We start from the raw sequence: 20,275 nt of genomic DNA on the forward strand, positions 1-20,275 counted from the left end.
AATTACTGAATTATCTCAAATAAATCTCACCCAGCTCCGAAGTGCTAGCATCCGATTGGATGAATCTTTCACCCAGTTATTCAGGGCTTTTCCCAGAAACAACAACTTGAAGCGCGGAAGCTGGAACTTGCCTTACTTATACCGACGGCAGAATGAACGGCAGCCGTGACAACAGAGTCCCATGAAGCAGTTTCCAATCATTCATGTTTGTGATTTAAATTGTTGTCAATGCATCATGATATCAACCAAGAATTCAACCAAGATAGAAAGAAGGTTGTGTTATCAGGATTTTTTTTACCAGTAAATCATTGGGACAGATACCCGGTTATAACGGCCTTGTTATCCCAGGTAACCAGTAAATCATGGAGAAAGATACCCGGTAATACCGCCCATTTGATCCCAAGTAACCAGTGAATGACGGCCAATTGAACCCAAGTAACCAGTCAGTGATGGTTATTTGATCCCAGGTAACCAGTCAGTGATGGCCATTTGATCCCACGTAACCAGTCAGTGATGGCCATTTGATCCCAGTTAACTAGTGAATGACGGCCATTTGATTCTAGGTTACCATAATATAATATCTCAATAATACTTGAGACAGTTAAATCTTTTATGTTTAGTATTTTTAAGTTGGCGTGCATGCATGGTTAAATATTCTAGTATTAATCAGGAAATATGTTTATATGTGTTATATATACTCACATTCCACTGTGCCTTTAACCTGCCAATATTGTGCAAAGTTACACTAAAATGGTCGGTACTTTTAGATGATGGTGAATCTATTCGTTTCATTTATTTATTTATTTGATTGGTGTTTTACCCTTATATTTCACTAATACGACGGCGGGAGGAAAGCGGGCACAGCCCGGGGGAAACCCACGATCATCCGCTGGCTGCTTGAAGACCTTCCCATGTACGTCCGGAGAGGAAGCCAGCATTGTTGGGAGGCTCCTGGGTGATTACGTTGCGTTAGCGCGCTAACCAACTGTGCCACGCAGGCCCCTATTCATTTTCAAACAATACATGTAAATGGTTGTTTATGTTAATGAGACAGTACATTTGTTTGGGTTCTGTCTTTGTAAATGAGGTTTTATATGCGTGTTTTCATTTTTCATTTGGCAACAGAATTATGAAAACATGCATAGACGTGAATGTTTTTGTCAGATGTATTTCACTCGTATATATATCCAGAATCTGTTCATGTCATAGAATATTTTACATTCACACTTTCAAAGATTACATTTTCTTACGTTCACAAATAACTGATTTTCGTTGTATTTTGGTGTGAGTATGCTGTAGAATAAATGCACTACATTGCCATCGTGGCGTAAAGGTGTTATGGTCGTTTTGTGTGTTTTCGTTTGAAGTAACAATATAACCTAGCTAGGTAACTCTATAAGCCCCGTAGTGAAGGTTACCATTCTGTCATGTACACCCACCGCCCATTGCCAGTCTGAATGTCTTATAAGTGAAATATTCTTGAGTACGCCATAAAACCAATCAAATAAATCAAGTAAATATATATCCAGATCACATTAATTGTAAATGCATGGTAAACAGTGTTCACAACATTGTTACTGTTATTTATTTAACTCGATTTGATACAAGAACACATTTTTAGAAAAGCTGAATTCCGATTGAAATATATCCATAGAAAAGATTTTTTTGCAGATATTTTATAAACGATTTTGGCTATCATTTATTTATATTAAGGTGAAATAATTAAGAACATTGAAGGGCAATAACTAAATATGGCAGAAGAAGAAACGGAACGGATGTTTGACATCTACGTACACACGATGGAAATTACACAAAGAAATATTTAGAATATAAATAGTACAAAATTTAAAAAAACAACATACAAAACAGAAAGCTTGTAAATCAGAATTGAAACATTTAAATGGGTTTCCCTGAAAAGAGTAATAATAGGTATATTTCCCATAACTGTTTTCTCTAAAGCACAAAGTTATGTGAATACAGGGAAACAACCTTAAAGGAAAAGAAAACAATAGTAACATAACGTAACATAGTAACGACATTGTACGTCTGATTCGAAAATATTCTACCACAAAATAAGGATAATGTTCACGATCTCAAACTAATACCACTAGCGAGAAATTCTCAGTCTTGGAAAGTTCCGGGAGCAGCCACTATATCAGTAGGCATGAGCTCTGTAATGCCCCAGGTAAATCCAACGAGGTCGTCCTGAATACAAAAAGCAGCCGATCTGAGATGTCGTTCATATGAATGGGAAATGAGCCAATATGACTGAAACATGATGGTCTACATACGGATCTCTTATAGGTTAGTAGTATAATATTTCCAAAAACAACTTCATTTCTGATCATTAGAAAACCGCGTTTCCGACAAGCTCTTTTTTTGTTATTAATACACAGATGCAATCCTTGAGTTATGTTTTTCTATGTGCTAACTGTGAAGTTACTCTTATGTGGAGAGAGCAGTATTGCTGTATAAATATAATCAATTCACCACACGTCAGCTGGTCTCGCATTAAAATTACTTATCTGGTATCAACTTGGGGACCATGCTCTTCTCCACTACCAAGACAACGTAACAGAATTATCTCGGTCATAACAACTTCTTTGGGCTACCATATCAACATGAACGAGGAAGGGGTAATATAAATATGTAAATATATGGAAACGTAATTTACTTAACAGCGCCAAGATGTCTGTATCCTTCCCCCTTCGGATATCGCTACAGCGTTGGTGTTGTTCGAAAACCGTGTAATGTCTCATTTATAAGCTAGAGATCTTACAGTCGAAGATATGAGGCCACTTTCGCAAAATTTCATATTATAAAGTCATATTTGTCGTAAACATGTATGTTGTACCAAGCCAACGTGATTTACGTGAAACTTTTGAAAAACTGGTTTATGTTTTGTGAAAGTGGGTCTTAGTTTGCCTGCTCGGAAACAAATGCGATGGGCACAACTAAAATATTTGAAGTGAATTATGGTCCGTTCCTTATGACGGGGCTTTAAGACCAGAAGGAAGTAATGGAAAGTTTATGTAATCATTTATTCCATTGTTCCATTACTCAAGAAATTTTCCCCTTATGCAACGACGGTCAGTTTTACGGGCGGAGACAATCGGAGGGCCCATAGGTATACCACTAATCTTTGATAACTTACTGATGAACTTTCACACGTGTAACGTACAGATATGCACACCATATTGGCGGAAGACAAGTTGTTTTCAGCAATGGCTACACTACGCAAACAGCCACACGAGCGTCGTCAACTGCACCAAGGCCCCAAAAACATTGAGCGTGGGGGTTTGAACTCGTACCTCGTGTGTCATAGCAATTGTAAACAAGCACCACATGAAGAATGTAAGTAAAACAAATACTTATAATTGCAAACATACACGTAAATATCAGTATTCAAAAAGTTAATGCGCACGGTGTTTTTACACAAAAACTGTTCATATGTCGTAACTCAAGGAAACGATTACGTATCTAGGCTATCAAGCATGATCATCGACAGAAAGTACAGGTCACACCGACCTACATATTGCGAAATACAACCAAGGTGTGTTGAAAAGGGTGGTATTTGAACAGGTATTTGCACATGACAAAGGATACATTAACGTTGATTACCACATCTACACGAGTTACAAGCCTTTGTGTTCATCATACACGTAGCTTACCTCAAGAACTACAGAAGACATACGGTAGCGCACAGACCACCAAAAATACAAGTGGACTGTGTGCATTGCAAACTGCTATATCTTTCCCCCTTTCTATATGTACCTCTAAAGGTGTGACAGGGCTGTAGTCAAGCTGGGCTGGCCAGGCATTGGGATGTTGGTGAGTTGTCAACGGCCGTGCGGATCAATGTTTGTATCTAGGTCACTCGCACGCGCGAACTGAACCACAGGTAACACACATATGGGGTGTCATGGCGGCTGGCGGAGCAGAAGAAAGACGGGTTTAGAGACAGAGGTTATGTATCAGAACGGTTATATGTGAATGACTACACAACATTCACGATCAGGTGATCCCTGATACCGTGTCACAAGTCAAACTGTAGGACCTGTCCGTCTACCACGTTAAAGTGTGGAGTCCAGACAATGATTATCAACCTGACAACCGGGTTTCTTTTGAAAGCCACATGTGAGTATATACACACACTACACGTCAAAAAACCATATAGCTAAAAGCCATGTGTGAGTTACACTACATACACTACACGTCAAAGAACCATATAGCTATAAGCCATGTGTAAGTATACACATCCAAAACTCGTCCACGAGCCATAACTAAAGGCCATGTATAAGTATACACATCCTCTACACGTCAAAGAACCAATGAGCTAAAGCCATGTGTAAGTATACACATCCAGAACACGTCAAAGAACAATCGCCAAAAGCCACGTGAAAGTATACACATCCACAACACGTCAACGGGCCATAACTATAGGCCATGTGTAAGTATACACATCCTCTACACGTCAAAGAACCATATAGCTAAAAACCGTCTGTACGTATGCACATCCACAACACGTCAACGGGCCATCATCTGGTTGTGCATGAACTTTTCTCATTCATTTACTGCTTGGTCTCAGTTTTAGCTGGAAGCGTAGAAATGCCTGTGTAAACAGAGAAAATATCAGAGTTTCACATATCTAAAACTGGACACCCAACACTGGCTTGAACGGAATACTTCAAAAGGTTCCGAAATCCGTCAAAGTCAAGATTTACGAAGGAATTCACGTTTTCAAGAGGAAAATTCTATCATTACAAAAGTATGACACCTGAAACAAAAATTCAGCTTTCGTTTTTTGTAACAAATACATAAGTAACTGAACAATTACGCAGTAAGTGAAGAAAATTTGCGTTGGTAGGCCTATTAATTGTCAATTGATAATTTTACTTGTGTTCTTAGAACTTGTTCTTAAGGTCAGAGGTTATAGCATGATCCTCGGAATGTCTGACGTTAATTTTTTTTAATTCATATTTTATAATTTTATTATATTTGACACATGAAAGTAGAACCTCAACGCTAAAGCTTCTAAACTGCACGTAGATGGTTTGATGTCTCCAGAATCGATTTTCATCGTTTAAAACATCGAAGGGAAGAAAAAATGTAGAATTTGGTGATCGAACATCAGAAAATGTACTCCACTTCGATCGAGCCACCGTTCATCTTGTTACGCCAGGGCGGTATATTCGCTGCTGGCATGTGAGCATGTTCTATGCGTTCCATACAGACCACAGGAGACAATCACTATACTCTTACAGCAAATTCCAGATTATTCCATGCCCAAGAGTGGCTTGTGATTGCAGTAACACATAGTACATGTAGGATAATGTATATATGGCCCAAATGCCACAGACTGAGAAAATATGGACCAGATCTCCTCAAAAACACCATTTCGTCACGGGGCACTCGCATCAGACGAGCTAGTTCAGACATGCCTACTGAAAGAAAAGCCAAACGAAAAAGAAAAGAAATCCGGATTTTCTCTCCAGGAATGCAGAGGTTTAGTTACTTACTTGTTTGAAGCAGCAGGTTGTGAATACGAACTATAGGGAGCTGTTCGCCTTTGCTCAACAATGTCCACGAGTCTACAGGGTAGTTTTTCAGCTCAGACCACATCTCGCCTACAGACCCCTGTGCGCGCAATACTCCACAACATGCCGTACATGTGCTGTTTTCATTCAATATAACTCAAACCATATTTATTTTGTTCGTGATACTTTTTAAACCATGAAAGATCAGTTAGATTCTTCACAGGGTGTTGAGCGACAGACTCTTCCCGTCACTGGAACTCACGATCTGCTGGCCCGACTGCATGGATTCTGGTGTAGCAGCCGGTATCGCTCGACTTGGATGTGGGCTGCGAACCCATGCCAAATTCAACTCGGGGACAACCATAATTCCATGGATGTCCAATTCGTGTCAGCTCCTCGGGTCGACAATATATAAGTCGTTTACACGCTAACATAGCATAAATATTGTGTCTGGTGTTACGACCCAAACTGTCTGTATTATAAAGAGATGGCTTGTTTGAAATACACGACAGTTTAGCCGCACAAAAAGTAACCAAAACCAGCAGATTTTATTTTTCAACAATTTATTAGGTTTAACAAGAACAGACAACAAGACTTATACAAATACTAAAGTACTTAAGTTTTACAAGAAATGATAGCAGTATCTATACAAATACTAAAGTACTTACATGTACAAACCGACTCATATACTCAACAACGCTTAAAAAATGCACAGAGGCAATATTCACAAGAGGGAAAATCCACAGTATAACTGAGTGTATGACGAAATACACACAAAATTCCACAGACAGGTTCCGTGTACTAATAAACATTGTGTACACAAGAGCACAAATTAAATATACAAGTTTAGACTGAACAAGTGCTCGGTGGAGATATGATATAACAAAGCCAGAGGGTATAAAGACACCAAAATTCAGCACAAAAGGCCTACTAAAGTAACACACAGCGAAAGCATCCAAAACTCTCAATAATTCTCCTTTCTCCTCCTTTGACTGGTGGAATTTTCTAGAATAAGAAAATTCTTGTACACTTGTTGTAAACAAACAGGCCCCGAACTGAGCGTATTCTGGAACATTCTAAGGCAGAGGCAGACAGCAGGCCCTGAACTCAGCATATGTAAACAGTGGCAAGCTAAATTTAGAAGCTGACGGCAGTTGTTCACATAACACTGGGGTCGTTGGCGATCTCATTTAAACTTATCTGAAAACTGCTGAATACTTCTTCTTCCAGGTAACTATCTCCGTTACAAACATTTGCTTACAATTTACACAGGTTCTGGCTTCCCAGCATATGCCTCATTTGGGATTCAACGCTCACTGTTAGTGATAATTGCACAATTTCTGACCCTCTCTTTGTTACTTGTCAGTTTTCCAATCCAGTGCTGACTCTCAGTGATAATGACACACGCTTTGGCTTCCCGGTAGTTACTCCCCTTATTTGCCTTTCATCTCCACGAGATGGCTTAAAAATCGTCGATATGCCCGTTAAGCCACAATCATTCATCCATTCATTCATTATTGTTTCAGTGCTCACAGTTTCTGGATTCTCGATATTTACTCTCGTCATTTGTGTTTCAGTGCTAACCCTCAGTGGTAATGGTACAGGTTTTGGCTTCCTAGAATACAAAGGCCAGAACTTACAGGTATCTCAGAGCTCGGCCCTGCTCAAAACCAACCACCTGTACAAGATCTGTTTAAACTTGGACTTCAGGTGAGTTGTGAGGTTAGCTAAAACATGTGTAAATATGTAATATGGCTTAAAATGGCTGGTTCAGATTACAGATAACATCCCAAATGAGCCGATGCCTACACCCTGGATAATTTAGCAAGTACTTGGTCTTCTAATGATGCAGATTGTTCATATATTTTCCCCTCAAAGCACAAGGAAAAATATTTACTTAAGCACAAATAGCTTAACGAAGTATTAAGTCACCCGGGGCAATCGACAGCCGAGCGATCTGGACTGACCACTGCCACTGAGCAATGAGGTCGCGAGTTCATAACCTGCTCTTGCTGATTCGGCTGTGGCCCCACCAGAATTACTAATAGTAGCCATACAAGTGAAATATACCTCATTACGGGATAAAACACCAGCTGAAACGAATTAATTATTATCAATTTGCATAGATAGTATGACCCTGATTGATTTATTTGTTTCTTGTTTTAAAACGAATTAATTATTATCAATTTGCATAGATAACATATGACCCTGATTGATTTATTTGTTTGGTGTTTTAAAACGAATTAATTATTATCAATTTGCGTAGATAACACATGACCCTGATTGATTTATTTGTTTGGTGTTTTGTGCCGTACTGAAGAATATTTCACTTATACGACGGCGGCCAAGCAGCATTATTGTGGGGTGAAACCGGGCAGAACACTAAAAGCCGAACATGGTCATAGTCTAACGATTTCATTGTACTATTTCAGAGGTTATCCACTGTTCAAGCTGCTGATTCGAAGCAGCACGACAGAGACAGTATACCGTGTGGATCGCTGTAGTCACTCCTGCTACGACCTATACCTGGAATGCAATGTCGGTACGTATATGTCAAGGGAGGAGCGGTAGATTATACACGGTTGTATAGCACTAGCTGTCATTGAGTACCACTTCAGTATTAACCATATTTACAATGGTACTAAGTGAAACTCGACAGAAAACCGACCAAACTACATGAATTGGGCACCCAGTGCTTCCTTACATACATTTCAAACAATATCTCTTCATAACACCGCCTGTTTAAGCCAGAAGCTCGAAACCTGCATAAAATATAAAAGCTAAACTCAAAAGGTATCAGCCAATGAGAAAAGGATTGTTGTCGATTGTATCTACAGAATTCAGGGATACCATAAATACACCACTTCATATTGCAAATATGAACGCTCTAAAAGTTTAGGTCAGATATAAAAGCTCTCTTGAATTTTTTGTCTTCAATTCTTGTCTTCTTTGCGTCTGAAAAAACAGCAGAGGCCAAGTTTGTGTCTATTCTTAGATTGTCACACTATCCCAGATATCGTCTTTATAATGCAGTGAACAAAGCCATCAAGTAGACAACTTGGAATATCGGTTTTCTTGAGCTTCTTAGAGCCGATGAAAAAGCAGAAAATTCGTCACAAAAATATTAGCAATAACCTTGCTACACTTATTTACATATTTTTCTCTTCCCATCACACGTTTCAGAGTTTCCATATCGTCTAGATGAAAGTGGTGACATCAGACTGTTTTTTGAGGCACAGTGGTCAGCTCTGTGCTTTAACACAGCTTTGACCTTTGAACAGGCTTCAGAGTTCTGTGAGAAATTCAACTTACCCAGGTAAGAAAATTTAATGTAACACTTAATGTATTTTAAATTTACGAACAAGGTAATGACAGCAGTTAATGTTTTAAGTTCCCTCACTTTACCCCTTGTCTTAATATATGTATATTATCACACTACCATGTATTACTCAGTTTTTAACAACAATTTGGTTTTCACCTCTATACAATGTACATTGGCATATTTATGATTTGTTGAATATATTCTTTTTGGTCCTGTTTTCTAATTCGTAATAAGTTCACTTTAACAGTACTTCTGTAGTGGAGGATAGTGACTGATACATTGTGTAACCATTAACTATCCGCTCTTAATTCGACAATTGATCCTCATTAGGTTGTTAATTATTTCTTTCGGTCGAGTATGTAATTTGTAATTTTCGTGGATGATGCAGTAGCTTAGGCTTTATGCCTGTCCAACACCACTTTATGTTTCTGCAGTTATAGTGTTGAAGTCCTTCGTGGAAGTTTCGGAACGTATCAAAACTCCTGGAAGATAGGCGATAGCTGTTCAAGTAAAATTTTCAATAATTGTACATCTATACGGCGACTAACAACAAATGCGTGCACCGCTGGAACTCTGGCTGCTATCAAGTGTAAAATGCCAGGTAGGTGAACAAATCATCTGACAAATTCGTAACTCCAACAAGAGGACATAACCAATGTTTACACTGAGACACTTACTTCAATGCATGGTGTACCATTTCCCTCGCAATAATGATTCGGATCCAAGTTGAATTGACCGTTGTTTACTTGTAATATATTATATAATATTTTACCGATTTGCCCACAACACGTCATCGCCTAGGGTTAGAGTAATAAATGATAGACTACACACCTCAAGTCCGAATTGCTTCAGGAGGGAAAGGTACAGTCAGTCAACTCATTCAGCTAAAGACTATCTCTGACTGCTGCCAATGGGCAATGGACAAATGAGGTTACGTGCTCAATCGCCGAAAAAAATTAGGTTAGGATGCTTTCCAAGTGTCACATGTCAAAGATAGATCTCTGTCCGTCGAGATTTTTGTTTGCCCTTAACCTGACCACCATTGCCTAAGTATTCTTGGCTATATGGTATGGAAACGTATGTTAATCTATCCATATGTGATAATACCCACGCTAAGAAGAACATACAACCTAGGCGTCTCTTTAGAAATATAGATGAACTACATTTATGTATAAATGTAACATTTATAACCAAAAATAAAGTATGCAAATGTTGTTTGAGTAAAGCTCCAGAGTTTCGATTGCTGGACTGGGGTGAAACTCGTCACAGAGGCACATTAGAGGTGAAAGTTGGCGAAACATGGAATCAAGTCTGTTCAAAGGGATTTACATTAGATGATGCGAGAGTAGCCTGTCGGACCTTGGGATACCCTAGGTGAGTATGCAGTATTGCACTCTGGAATTTCGGGAGCTTAAATGTGTTCAAGTAAGATAAAAGATAACCGTCAAGGCGCTTTGGTAGCCTATTTTAAATTTTTTTTATCGCAGCTGTCTGAAAGTTGGCAGAAAATATCGCATGAATGTTATTATTTTCGGTTTTTAAGTTTGTTCTTCTGGGCCACTTAGTTTGACGGCCACGATGGATCTTGGGTTAAACCTCTTCTCAAGATTTGGTCATTGGTCAAATATCTGACGTCATAAAGTTTACAATTTTTGTACAGTTTCGATGTGTTCCGATAACTGGAGATGTAGTTAAAAACTAATTTTAGTGTTTTGAAGTTACGTCATCTCAACGGCCTGTAAATCGAAATCTATGAGCGGTAGAAATTTGTAATTTGCACGAAATTGTAGCCTGAGATATGCTATTTTCGTTGGAGTTGAATCCTTTTAAGCTGTTATTAATGGTTTTCTCATTTCAAGTTCTTAAATGACATCACTCAATTTCAGAAATAGAAATTTAAGCCCATTCATTAACCTAGACTTTTTGGGAAGCTAGACAATTATATGCTCTTAACACTCTAGTTAGGTTGTTGAAACCACATCACAAGATTTCTCTCTTGACTTCATCCTATGAAGGGTAGATTCCCCTGAAGTGGAAAGCTACACATCCGATCACTGTCTGTAGAACATTTCATTCGTCAGTAAAATGTAAATTACAAATTACATGTAAGCTAATTAATTATTTATTTATTGCCTGTCATGCTGGTCTATACTTTTGCATGCATCATAAACGCCTTCTTTTGTTCTCATAGTTCGGACGCAAATTATCACCGCAGAAAATATAGTCTTTCCCGGTTTACTCGTTATTCGGGTCAGTTCAGGTGCACCGGAAGTGAAGCATCTCTCACAGACTGCCCAGGACTTGAGGAGGACTATAAATATTGCTATTCTGCATACGTGACGGATATCTCATGTACTGAAGGTGGGTGTTCACCCGTTGGATTTTAGCTGTGAGAATTTGAAGAACAATTTCTATGCTATTAAAAATAAATAAATAAATAAATAAATAAATAAGTAAACGCGTGATAGCTAAACCGCGGTCCGACTTAAAGTTATTTTCTAATTGATAGTTATAGTCTGTTTGTATAAATTGTTGCCTATATTCAGCTATCAGTCATAGTCGCTACCAAAGCTGCGTTTCTTCAGTGACACGTTCTACACATCGATATGTTGGACATCCACTGTACTGCAAACAACATACAGTTTGAATACTTTTCTAATTCACGATGTTAAACACTTTAAGGTTGATTTCGACAAGAAAACTTCATTGCCTTGGGTGATGTCATAATTATTCAATCACAGAGCTAGGTCTATTGATTGATATTTTAAAAATATATCCTGTCAAGCAGTGACTTATTACACAAATGATTTGTGTAAGATGAAGGCAGTTTGAAAATTAGAACAATGTGAGGATGTACAGTAAACATTTAATCTAGCGTTTCATCTTGATGATCTTACAAGCAAGTGTAAATGTACTCATCTGATGTTTCCACACTCATATTGTGTCCGCAGCACAAGAAGGTAAATTACGCCTTACTGGGGGATATGACGGACTGTCAGGACGACTAGAGGTTTTCCATAACAACACCTGGGGACCAGTCTGTAACAATAGCTTTGGGGAACCGGAGATCAGCACAGCCTGTAACCAGATCTCCAGTGGACGTGCTAAGTAAGCGTTTGTGCCAAAATCGGTTAACAGACAGGCTAGCGTAACAGATAATCAGTATTATTTATCCTAACCTCCACAATATTTAACTTTCAACTATTCTTCTTATAACGTTGAAATCCTGAGAACGATAAAAGGTGTTTGTAAAATGTATTCGGATTTTCACTGCTTATGTGAGCTTGAAAGAGTATTGTATCGAGCTTCTTAAAAGGTTGGAAGGTCAAATCATAGAAAATTGTTCTCGCTCAGGGTTTCGTGTTGTCTAGCACTCAGCACTCAGTTAAGTGAATGTTAAAGATTAGATGCCCAGGTTAAAAAATGTCTCTGTTAATTATTGGTAAACTTCGACTATATTTTGACATTAATGAAAGTATTATTATTCCACAGGAAAGGAAAACATATCCGTGGTGTAGGAGTATTGCCTCATTTAACCGCCAGTGATATCATGCTGAACGGATTAGACTGTGCATGGATTCAGAGTCGATTACTGGACTGCCCGCACTATATATGGGGAATAGACACCTGCCACACCAGCGTAGTCTACTTGTCATGTAGTAAGCCTAAGAGCATGATTTAAGTAACAGAGACATTGGGCGATGTGAAAAGTAAAGTTACACGAATCCCTTTCAGTAATTGAATTCTTAAGCCTCGTTTAAACTTAGGCCGAACCGTTACGACATAAGATTCACATTGCATTGTGTAGCAAGAACACGCCGAGAAACGTTTGGGAAGATCCGTAAATGATTCGGAATTGATTTGCGAAAAGGGCGAATAAGTTACAAAAACATCGGGACCATTCTTTTTCTTTCGAAATTACTTCGTAAGTCTGTCGTATTTATTCGTATGTATGTATTCTGCATTAATCGTCTGATTTTGAGAACCGGTACGACATAGCAATGCTTTCGGGATGATCCCGTTACCTTTACGATTGCAACAGACAGCTTCGCGAATATTTACGAAGCTTTTACGAATACTTGCTAATCATTACACACTTACGCCCAGTTACAAAATTTTGGTTTGAAATTTTCGCCTACATGGAAAATATAACACGAATTCATTACGAACACTCACGAATCAATATGATAGAACACGAATGCAAACACGATTACATCACGTCGCCAGTTTGTAATGGTTCGGCAAAAAATTCGCTATGTGTGAACGGGGCTTTACGCAATTCAAAATTGTATTTCAACAAAACAGTTCAGGTCAAAGGTCTGATCATCAAACAAAAAAGAACGTTATTTCCTGACCACTGTGCCTATTGTGTCCAGATTTGATTTTCATTTTCAATACCCTATTATATATTTCCATATGATCAATATATTCTCGTCCTGTTAGAATCGATTTTTAGACTACATTCCGAGTAAGCACCATGATAGGCACCGTCTTTTGACCATCACGAGAAAATGATGCCATTGGGATGTCTTGAATTCTGTTTGCTTTCTTACACCCAAGTTTGACTGGTTTGCAGCGGAGGAGCGGAACTTGTTTCGCCTTGTGGACGGGGATGGTTCATATGGTCGACTTGAGGTGTATCATGACAGTCAGTGGGGAACAATCTGTAAGAAAACTATTGGGGAGAACGAGGCAAAGGCTGCTTGTGAAACACTCGGGTTAAGCAAGTAAGCCGCGTGCAAGTCAAGCGCTGTGTAATGATAATTACTTACCAGAAAAGAATTTGCATCAGAAATAATTAGAAAGCTTATAGGCAAAGAAAACACTAAAATAAGTATATATCCGATAAAGGCCATTAAACACGCTGCAGGAAAATAGTTCGATTTATTTTTTAAGAATTTTTCCAGTGGAATAAAATGGTTTTAAAACATCAGATTCTGTTGTAGTCTGTAGTGTCCCAGTGAAATAGTTTGTTTCAAGGTTCATGTGGTGAATGCATTCATAGGTCTACATGCATATCCATGTAGAACGATGAAATCTAGCTGTCTCTGTGTGTTACGTGACAAAAACCTGATGTGACGTCACTGGTCCCAATATGTTCTGAACAGATCCAAATACATTAAATGAGCTGAAAGAGATAAATTCAACTCATTTTGTGCACAGTTCTTAATGAACTTTCATCTGACATTTACTTCACTTTTTCTTGCCTGTAACTCAAAGCTACGTTATGTGTATTAAACAGGAAAATAAGCCTGTTAACTACTCTGTCCAGCGTTCAGTTAATAATAATATAATATTTTCCTTATTTTACAGTTTATTAGCAAGGGTTGGGACATCTGGTCCGGGTCAAAGATCGACTCGAATCTGGCTGGACAAACTGATTTGTGAAAGCGGCACTAAACATCTGAAGAACTGTGTGCTTGGGACATGGGGCGAAGTAGCCTCCGAATGTTCCAATGAAATGGACCTTGTGATATATTGTGAACAACTAGGTATAACTGTTTGCTGTCTTGAAAGTTTTACTGTAAACATTTTCACATCTGTGAAATGTAGATTTCATTGCGTCAGAATTGTGAAATTTGGGACAAAACCCGCCATTTCATTTCGAAACAAGTTTCCCGACCAGAGCAAAAATTAAGTTTAAACTCTCATTTGTATATTGCGAATAACCGAAGGACGGCAAACAAACAAACAAACACACTGACGCTGGAAAAGGCTGGATAATCCGCTGCAACCCTGCACAATTAAATAATATCTCCATATTTAATATCCGTTTTATCTGTCTGACGATGTTATTATAAGCTTTACTGAAAATGTCTTTACTCCGGCTAGGCCACGTTTGAGTTCAGAAGTCAAAACCATATTGTCCAGCAGTCAAGCTTTGAATCAACATCTCCATCAAGTCACAACTGCTACCCCATTTTCGACTTTATAACGACCACAGTGTCATGATATTTTTTAATATTCAGATAAAAGCAAATCAGCCTTTTACATCCATGGAGACCCAAGCTATACAAATGAAATCGGAATCGTTGCGTTCAGCTATTATAGCACAGACTTCTCTGTGAGAGGAGACGTGTGTATGGAAGCCCCCTCAGATGATATTGCTGTGGTTGCCTGTAGAACTTTGGGACTCCCAACGTAAGCATGTTATATATTAATCAGTGGGCAAAACATTCCACTGGCTTAGCTATATCTAAAAGGTCTTTCCTCTTTTGTAAATATCAGTCATAACTGAACTTTTGAGGCGTGCACATATTTTGTGTGTAATTACGAAGCGAACAAAGATTCTTTCCTGGCTTGGAGGGCATTTGCTGCTAGAGTTTTTGTTTGTCTACCATATGCATTTTGTTGCCTGCGCAAGAATATCCTAGTTGCCCGAATATTTGCTAAACAGTTTCAGGACATTTACAGTATAATGTAGCGTTAAACAAATAATTGCTTGCGTGTAATGGTCAGTATATTGTCATGTGGTTATGATCGTCATTGAATTGATATTCATGATCTAAACATTTTCAGAAGTGACTATCACTGTGCTTAAATTGATACATGTATGAATAAAAATATGTATCATCTAAACGGTTGGAAATATATCAAACTTATCCTGGTGCCACTTTTAACACCATATTAGATTGAAATTATTAAACCTGCAATGCTGTGCTGTTCAACCAATGCTACTTATTTCAGAAAACATGCGACCCTGCTTTCGGAAACTGTTTTCCCGCGTATAAACACTGAGTCATCTTTGAATGGTGTCAAATGCAATGGCCAGGAAATGCACTTACTGAACTGCCAGTTTTCGTCCATGAAGCAAGTAACATCTTGCAAAGGTCAAAACAAGTTGGTTGTGGCATGTGGTAAGAAAATCAAGTATATTTTTTTTCAAGCGGACTCTTTCTTTATCTGCCTGAAAGCAATCCTTCTCCGGAGAGACTTGTTAAACCTATGCAAGCGTCCAACAATTTAATTCCTCTCCTTAGAAACACTCAAGGTCTGTCAGCAACCTGCGGATGGTCGTGAGTTTCCCCCGGGCTGTGCAGCCGTCGTATAAGTAAAATATTCTTGAGTATGGCGTAAAACACCAATCAAATAAATAAATAAATAAATAAATAAATAAAATAGAAACACTCAAGGTAGTCGATTGGAAGTAAAAGTGATGTATGATACGACAAAGGGCTTTACAGAGTGGCTGAAGATACTGTTACATCAGTACATAATAAAGCCACTGTACAGAAGTCATTACTAACAGAAGTTCAAGAAGGGAAGACATTAGAAAATTATGAAGTTATTCTGTAAGGCACACAAGGACAACTTATAACATTGGTAATTTGCGTCTAGTAATTAATTTATAAATGATAAGATGATGATTTTTTTTACTCTTTTCACGACCGTTTTACCACGTTAAAAACGTTAAAAGGCGTACTTTCCCTCAGATTTCCATATCATTTTTTATTAAATGTGATAAAAATGCACTGTTTAGAGCAATTCTGGACAAGTGAATAATAAATTACAAGTACTGTCATTGTACTGTTTTTTTAAGGGCGTCTAAGTTGCCATAATTAAACAGTCATAATAAAACTCTAAGATAAAGTGACAAGGAACCAGATTTCACAGGTTTTTATCAATTATCACAATGTTGTCCTTACTCTAGCTTTACTCTGTATGTTGTAGTCTTTTCTACTGTAAATACGTCGTAAAATATTGCCGTTGCCAGTACCGTAATTTAAATGCATTCGTATGTTGACTAGGTTTATCCCTTCTGCCCGACTACACTCTCAGACTGGTGAATGAATACTCCACCACATCCGGCAGATTACAGGTTCTAATGCATGGAGTTTGGGGTTCAGTCTGTGAAAATGGATTTGATTCAAAATCAGCCGAGGTCGCCTGTCGTAAACTGGGATTATCAACGTAAGTAAACGGACGACAACATTTACAACTATCCTTGCATCGAATTTTTTTCGCCCGTAACAACCATTAAAATCCATGCCTTGATAAGTTATGATGGGGGGCAGCAAACCACAAACAGCCGACTTGCATGTATGTGCCATCGTGTGAAGTATTGAAAATAGAGCACGGCCACAATGCTGCGCAACTTTGATATGAATCACATCGAGTCCTAAACTGTAGGTTTCCACACTTCATCCCGGCTTTCTTCATCCTCGGTTGTGTTTGTTAGTGTAGCGATTTGCTAGAGATATTAATCTAACGTTTAGTTAACCAAGCGGAAGACATCTATCCAGGATTTTTTCCGTTCAGATCAAAACCTAGCGTGGTCTTTACCCAAGAGAGCGACAAGAAATGGGCGGCGTGGCTGTCGGACGTATCATGTGAGGGATGGGAGGCGGGGCTACATGATTGTTCAGTGTCTCTGTCCCCTCGCTCCTGTCCAAATAATGGCAAAGCAGTGTCAATCAAGTGTCCCACCTATATTTATGTCAGTAAGTGAACCAGATTTGAACACTGTACGTTAGGGCTTGTCTTTCTTACGGAACGTCCCACTAGATCTGGTAGAAATGTAATTGTGTGACGGTGATGAATTCCTTAATCCGAGGGTGATCCAGAACGACAACGTCATTACATGGACATTCAGAATCACGATCATAAGATTAGAATTTTTCTAATTAAACTATTAAACTAAGGCAAAATTGGTAAACAAAAGTAAAAATTCAAATATTTTCTGTAAATATTACAGATGAGATAAGATTATAAGATACCATATCCCAATTTTACCGTTAACAATAATAAGATTTCATGCACTATATCAATTTCTGGTTTTAATTGCAGTTCCAGTCAAGGCTGTTATAGGTGGCATATCAGCAGGTCTCCTAGTCATTGGCGGAATTATAGCTCTTGTGTGTTGTATCGTTAAGCGACGCCGGAGATCCCGTCCACCAACTCAGACCAGTAGGTTTGGATTGTAGATAGTGAATGTGTAACACCTATTAAACAATGTGACACATTTTTACCGACAAAGACTCTCTTAGGCTATATGCCATTACCTGATTTCCTGTAAACTTGATGCATTTTAAATTGTGCACCCAGAAAAAAAGGATTAATTTTTATTATGGATCTATTACGTTGATAAATATGGACACAAAAATGTTTGGGACAATGCACTTACTTTGAAGTCTGAACAGCCACCACGAGCCACAGTTTTAGCTGCATACTCGTTCTTAGTCATCACTACCATGGTTATTTACAGTACACTTTGTCAGGCGAATGGAGTACTCCGTTCATCGATAAAATTGTTTTAAATTGTTTATACAAAAGTTTTTCTTATCATGTAACATGGTTGGGATTAACGCGGTCTTTATAAAATACAGCTTTGGCTTTGCAGGCAACATAATGAAAGGTTTTGTAACTGATTAAGTGTGTTTGTTTTTTAACAGCGGACAATAACTTTTCTTTGGCCAGTCCCTCGATGGTGCCCATCGATCCGTCCGCACCCCCAGAATACCTGGACGTTGGAAATACAACAGACCTGCAAATGGTAGGAGCCAGGCGATCTGATTGCCATTCCTCTAATTGGGGCAAGTTTTCTAAATATCAAAAAACAGGATTTTCGGCCCCAAATCATGCTTGTAGATTGCCTTAAAAGTGAAATGGTAAGAACTGGGCGTTCTTGCATTCTTCGTACTGTTTTTTTTTCGAAATATAATAAACAGAAGGATTTTCGGCCTCAAGCCAAGCCAAAGGGAATGTTCTAAAATATTTTGTATTGCGAGGTTAAATGACTAAATTATCTTTAATGAAGTCTGGCAACAATTACATTTAGGTCAATGCTATTTACATGCCCACTGATTTTTGATTTGCAGACATCTAGCTCCGAAGCACTACCATCCGATTGGATGAAACCTCCTCCCAGTTATTCAGAGCTTTTTCCGGAAACGACGGCTTGAAGAGCGAGGTTGTTGGTGGGAGAAGACAGGTGAAAACTATTACTTATGGTGATAAATAATAATGAACAAGCTGTGATAGCAGAGTCCCTGCCATCTTCAGTCATCCATGTTTGTTATTTGTTGATGACACCGTTCATAATAAACTGGAATTTCAAGTTTTTCACAGTTAAGCGCCGAATGACCACTATTTGATCCCAGGTAACCTGTGAATGACCGCCTTTTCGTCCCAGGTAACCGGTGAATAACAGCCTTTTGGTCCCAGGTAACCGGTGAATGGCGGTTGTTTAACACCGTAGAGAGTGTATATTTTAAGACTCCGTCTAACACACAATACGTAGTCAATAATTAAGTATAATGAAATGAGTTAAATTTTTTCAACAAAATGTATGGGTGATTACAGATAATTTCAATGATGTGAGGGCCAGGAATTCACATCAGAGGTGAGAAGATTAACAGCTTTACCTATTGTTCGGTTAAAGAAATCTTTGTCTTGTGCTAATATTTCGTAAGTGATACAGGTGCATGTAGTCATACGTGGTATATAATATGGTCTACAATAGTTGTGTTTGAGTGTATTTGTGAATTGTTTTGGAATATATTCACCTGACCCCGTTGACTGAGGCAAATAGTAACACCTGCGACATATATATTGTTTGTATGTTTTTTCTCGTTCAAATGGCAATGTAGCAATACAATGACAGTAGCCTTTTTAATGTGTGTGTGTGGTGGTGGGGGGTGGGGGGTGGGGGTGGGGTGGGGGGTCTGTATTTCTGAATGGTGCTTTACGTATGTGTTTTAAATTTATCGCTTGGCAAAAGTATCGTGTGTTGTCCTGTGTATTTGTCTTATATATCCAGAAATTATCTTAAATATTTTTACACGTATACTTTCAGAAGATATACATACTTTTCCCGTTTACATTGCACGACAATAATTTTCTATTGTATTTTATGAAAATGTTGTAGAATAAATGCTAATGATTTACAAGTGTCCACAGTGATTTTTATTTCTAAATATCTCATGTTAATAAAAACTCTACTTGGGCAGCGTAGACCAAAACGTGTTATTATTTCGGGTTTGTGAATTTAAATTAAAAAGTGCTGCTTGGCTGAAGATAACTTCTAAGGGCCATCGTTCGTTAGCAACCTGGGTGTCTTATCATTGAAGGTCTAATGGCAAAGAGATCGGCATTCTGGTATACACAGAACATACCTGATTTAAACACACTTTAAGTCGATACATATCCTTGTCATGTAAATTCAGGAGGTCTTTGTAGAAAAGGTCTTTAAAAATATAGATTACACACTGTTTAAATAAAACGTAAACATAAGGAAATGGTAGTTGTAGGTGCATAAGTCCCTTTTTAGAAATGGAGCATTTAATTTTTTTTACTAAATGAATGAATGCTTGGGGTCTAACGTTGTGCTTAACGACTTTTCAGTCATATGTCGACGGGAAGTCATTAGGTGTGTTCATAAACTGTGTCTCCTTGTGGCAGGGCGAGTCCATGCCGC

The 20,275-nt window shown here is 38.3% G+C and overlaps 1 protein-coding gene across 2 annotated transcripts; it reads left to right on the forward strand.

The window, feature by feature from the left end:
- Positions 1-3,652: 3,652 nt before the first annotated feature.
- On the forward strand, positions 3,653-19,484 carry LOC135481429 (scavenger receptor cysteine-rich type 1 protein M160-like). 2 transcript variants are annotated; one of them, XM_064761256.1, is made up of 18 exons: positions 3,658-4,137; positions 7,115-7,247; positions 7,970-8,079; positions 8,721-8,853; positions 9,294-9,460; positions 10,086-10,233; positions 11,051-11,220; positions 11,811-11,967; positions 12,352-12,518; positions 13,436-13,586; positions 14,173-14,351; positions 14,829-15,000; positions 15,547-15,716; positions 16,608-16,770; positions 17,119-17,300; positions 17,647-17,766; positions 18,252-18,352; positions 18,678-19,484. In XM_064761256.1, exons 1-18 carry the CDS (start codon positions 4,095-4,097, stop codon positions 18,759-18,761), a joined length of 2,550 nt encoding a protein of 849 aa, XP_064617326.1. In that variant the 5' UTR covers positions 3,658-4,094; the 3' UTR covers positions 18,762-19,484. The 2 variants fall into 2 exon arrangements, with proteins under 2 accessions (XP_064617330.1, XP_064617326.1); XM_064761260.1 differs by lacking the exons at positions 17,119-17,300; positions 18,678-19,484 and having other exon boundaries at positions 3,653-4,137.
- Positions 19,485-20,275: the final 791 nt, after the last annotated feature.

This window comes from Liolophura sinensis, chromosome 1 (genome assembly GCF_032854445.1).
Source record: "Liolophura sinensis isolate JHLJ2023 chromosome 1, CUHK_Ljap_v2, whole genome shotgun sequence".
Taxonomy (NCBI): domain Eukaryota; kingdom Metazoa; phylum Mollusca; class Polyplacophora; order Chitonida; family Chitonidae; genus Liolophura; species Liolophura sinensis.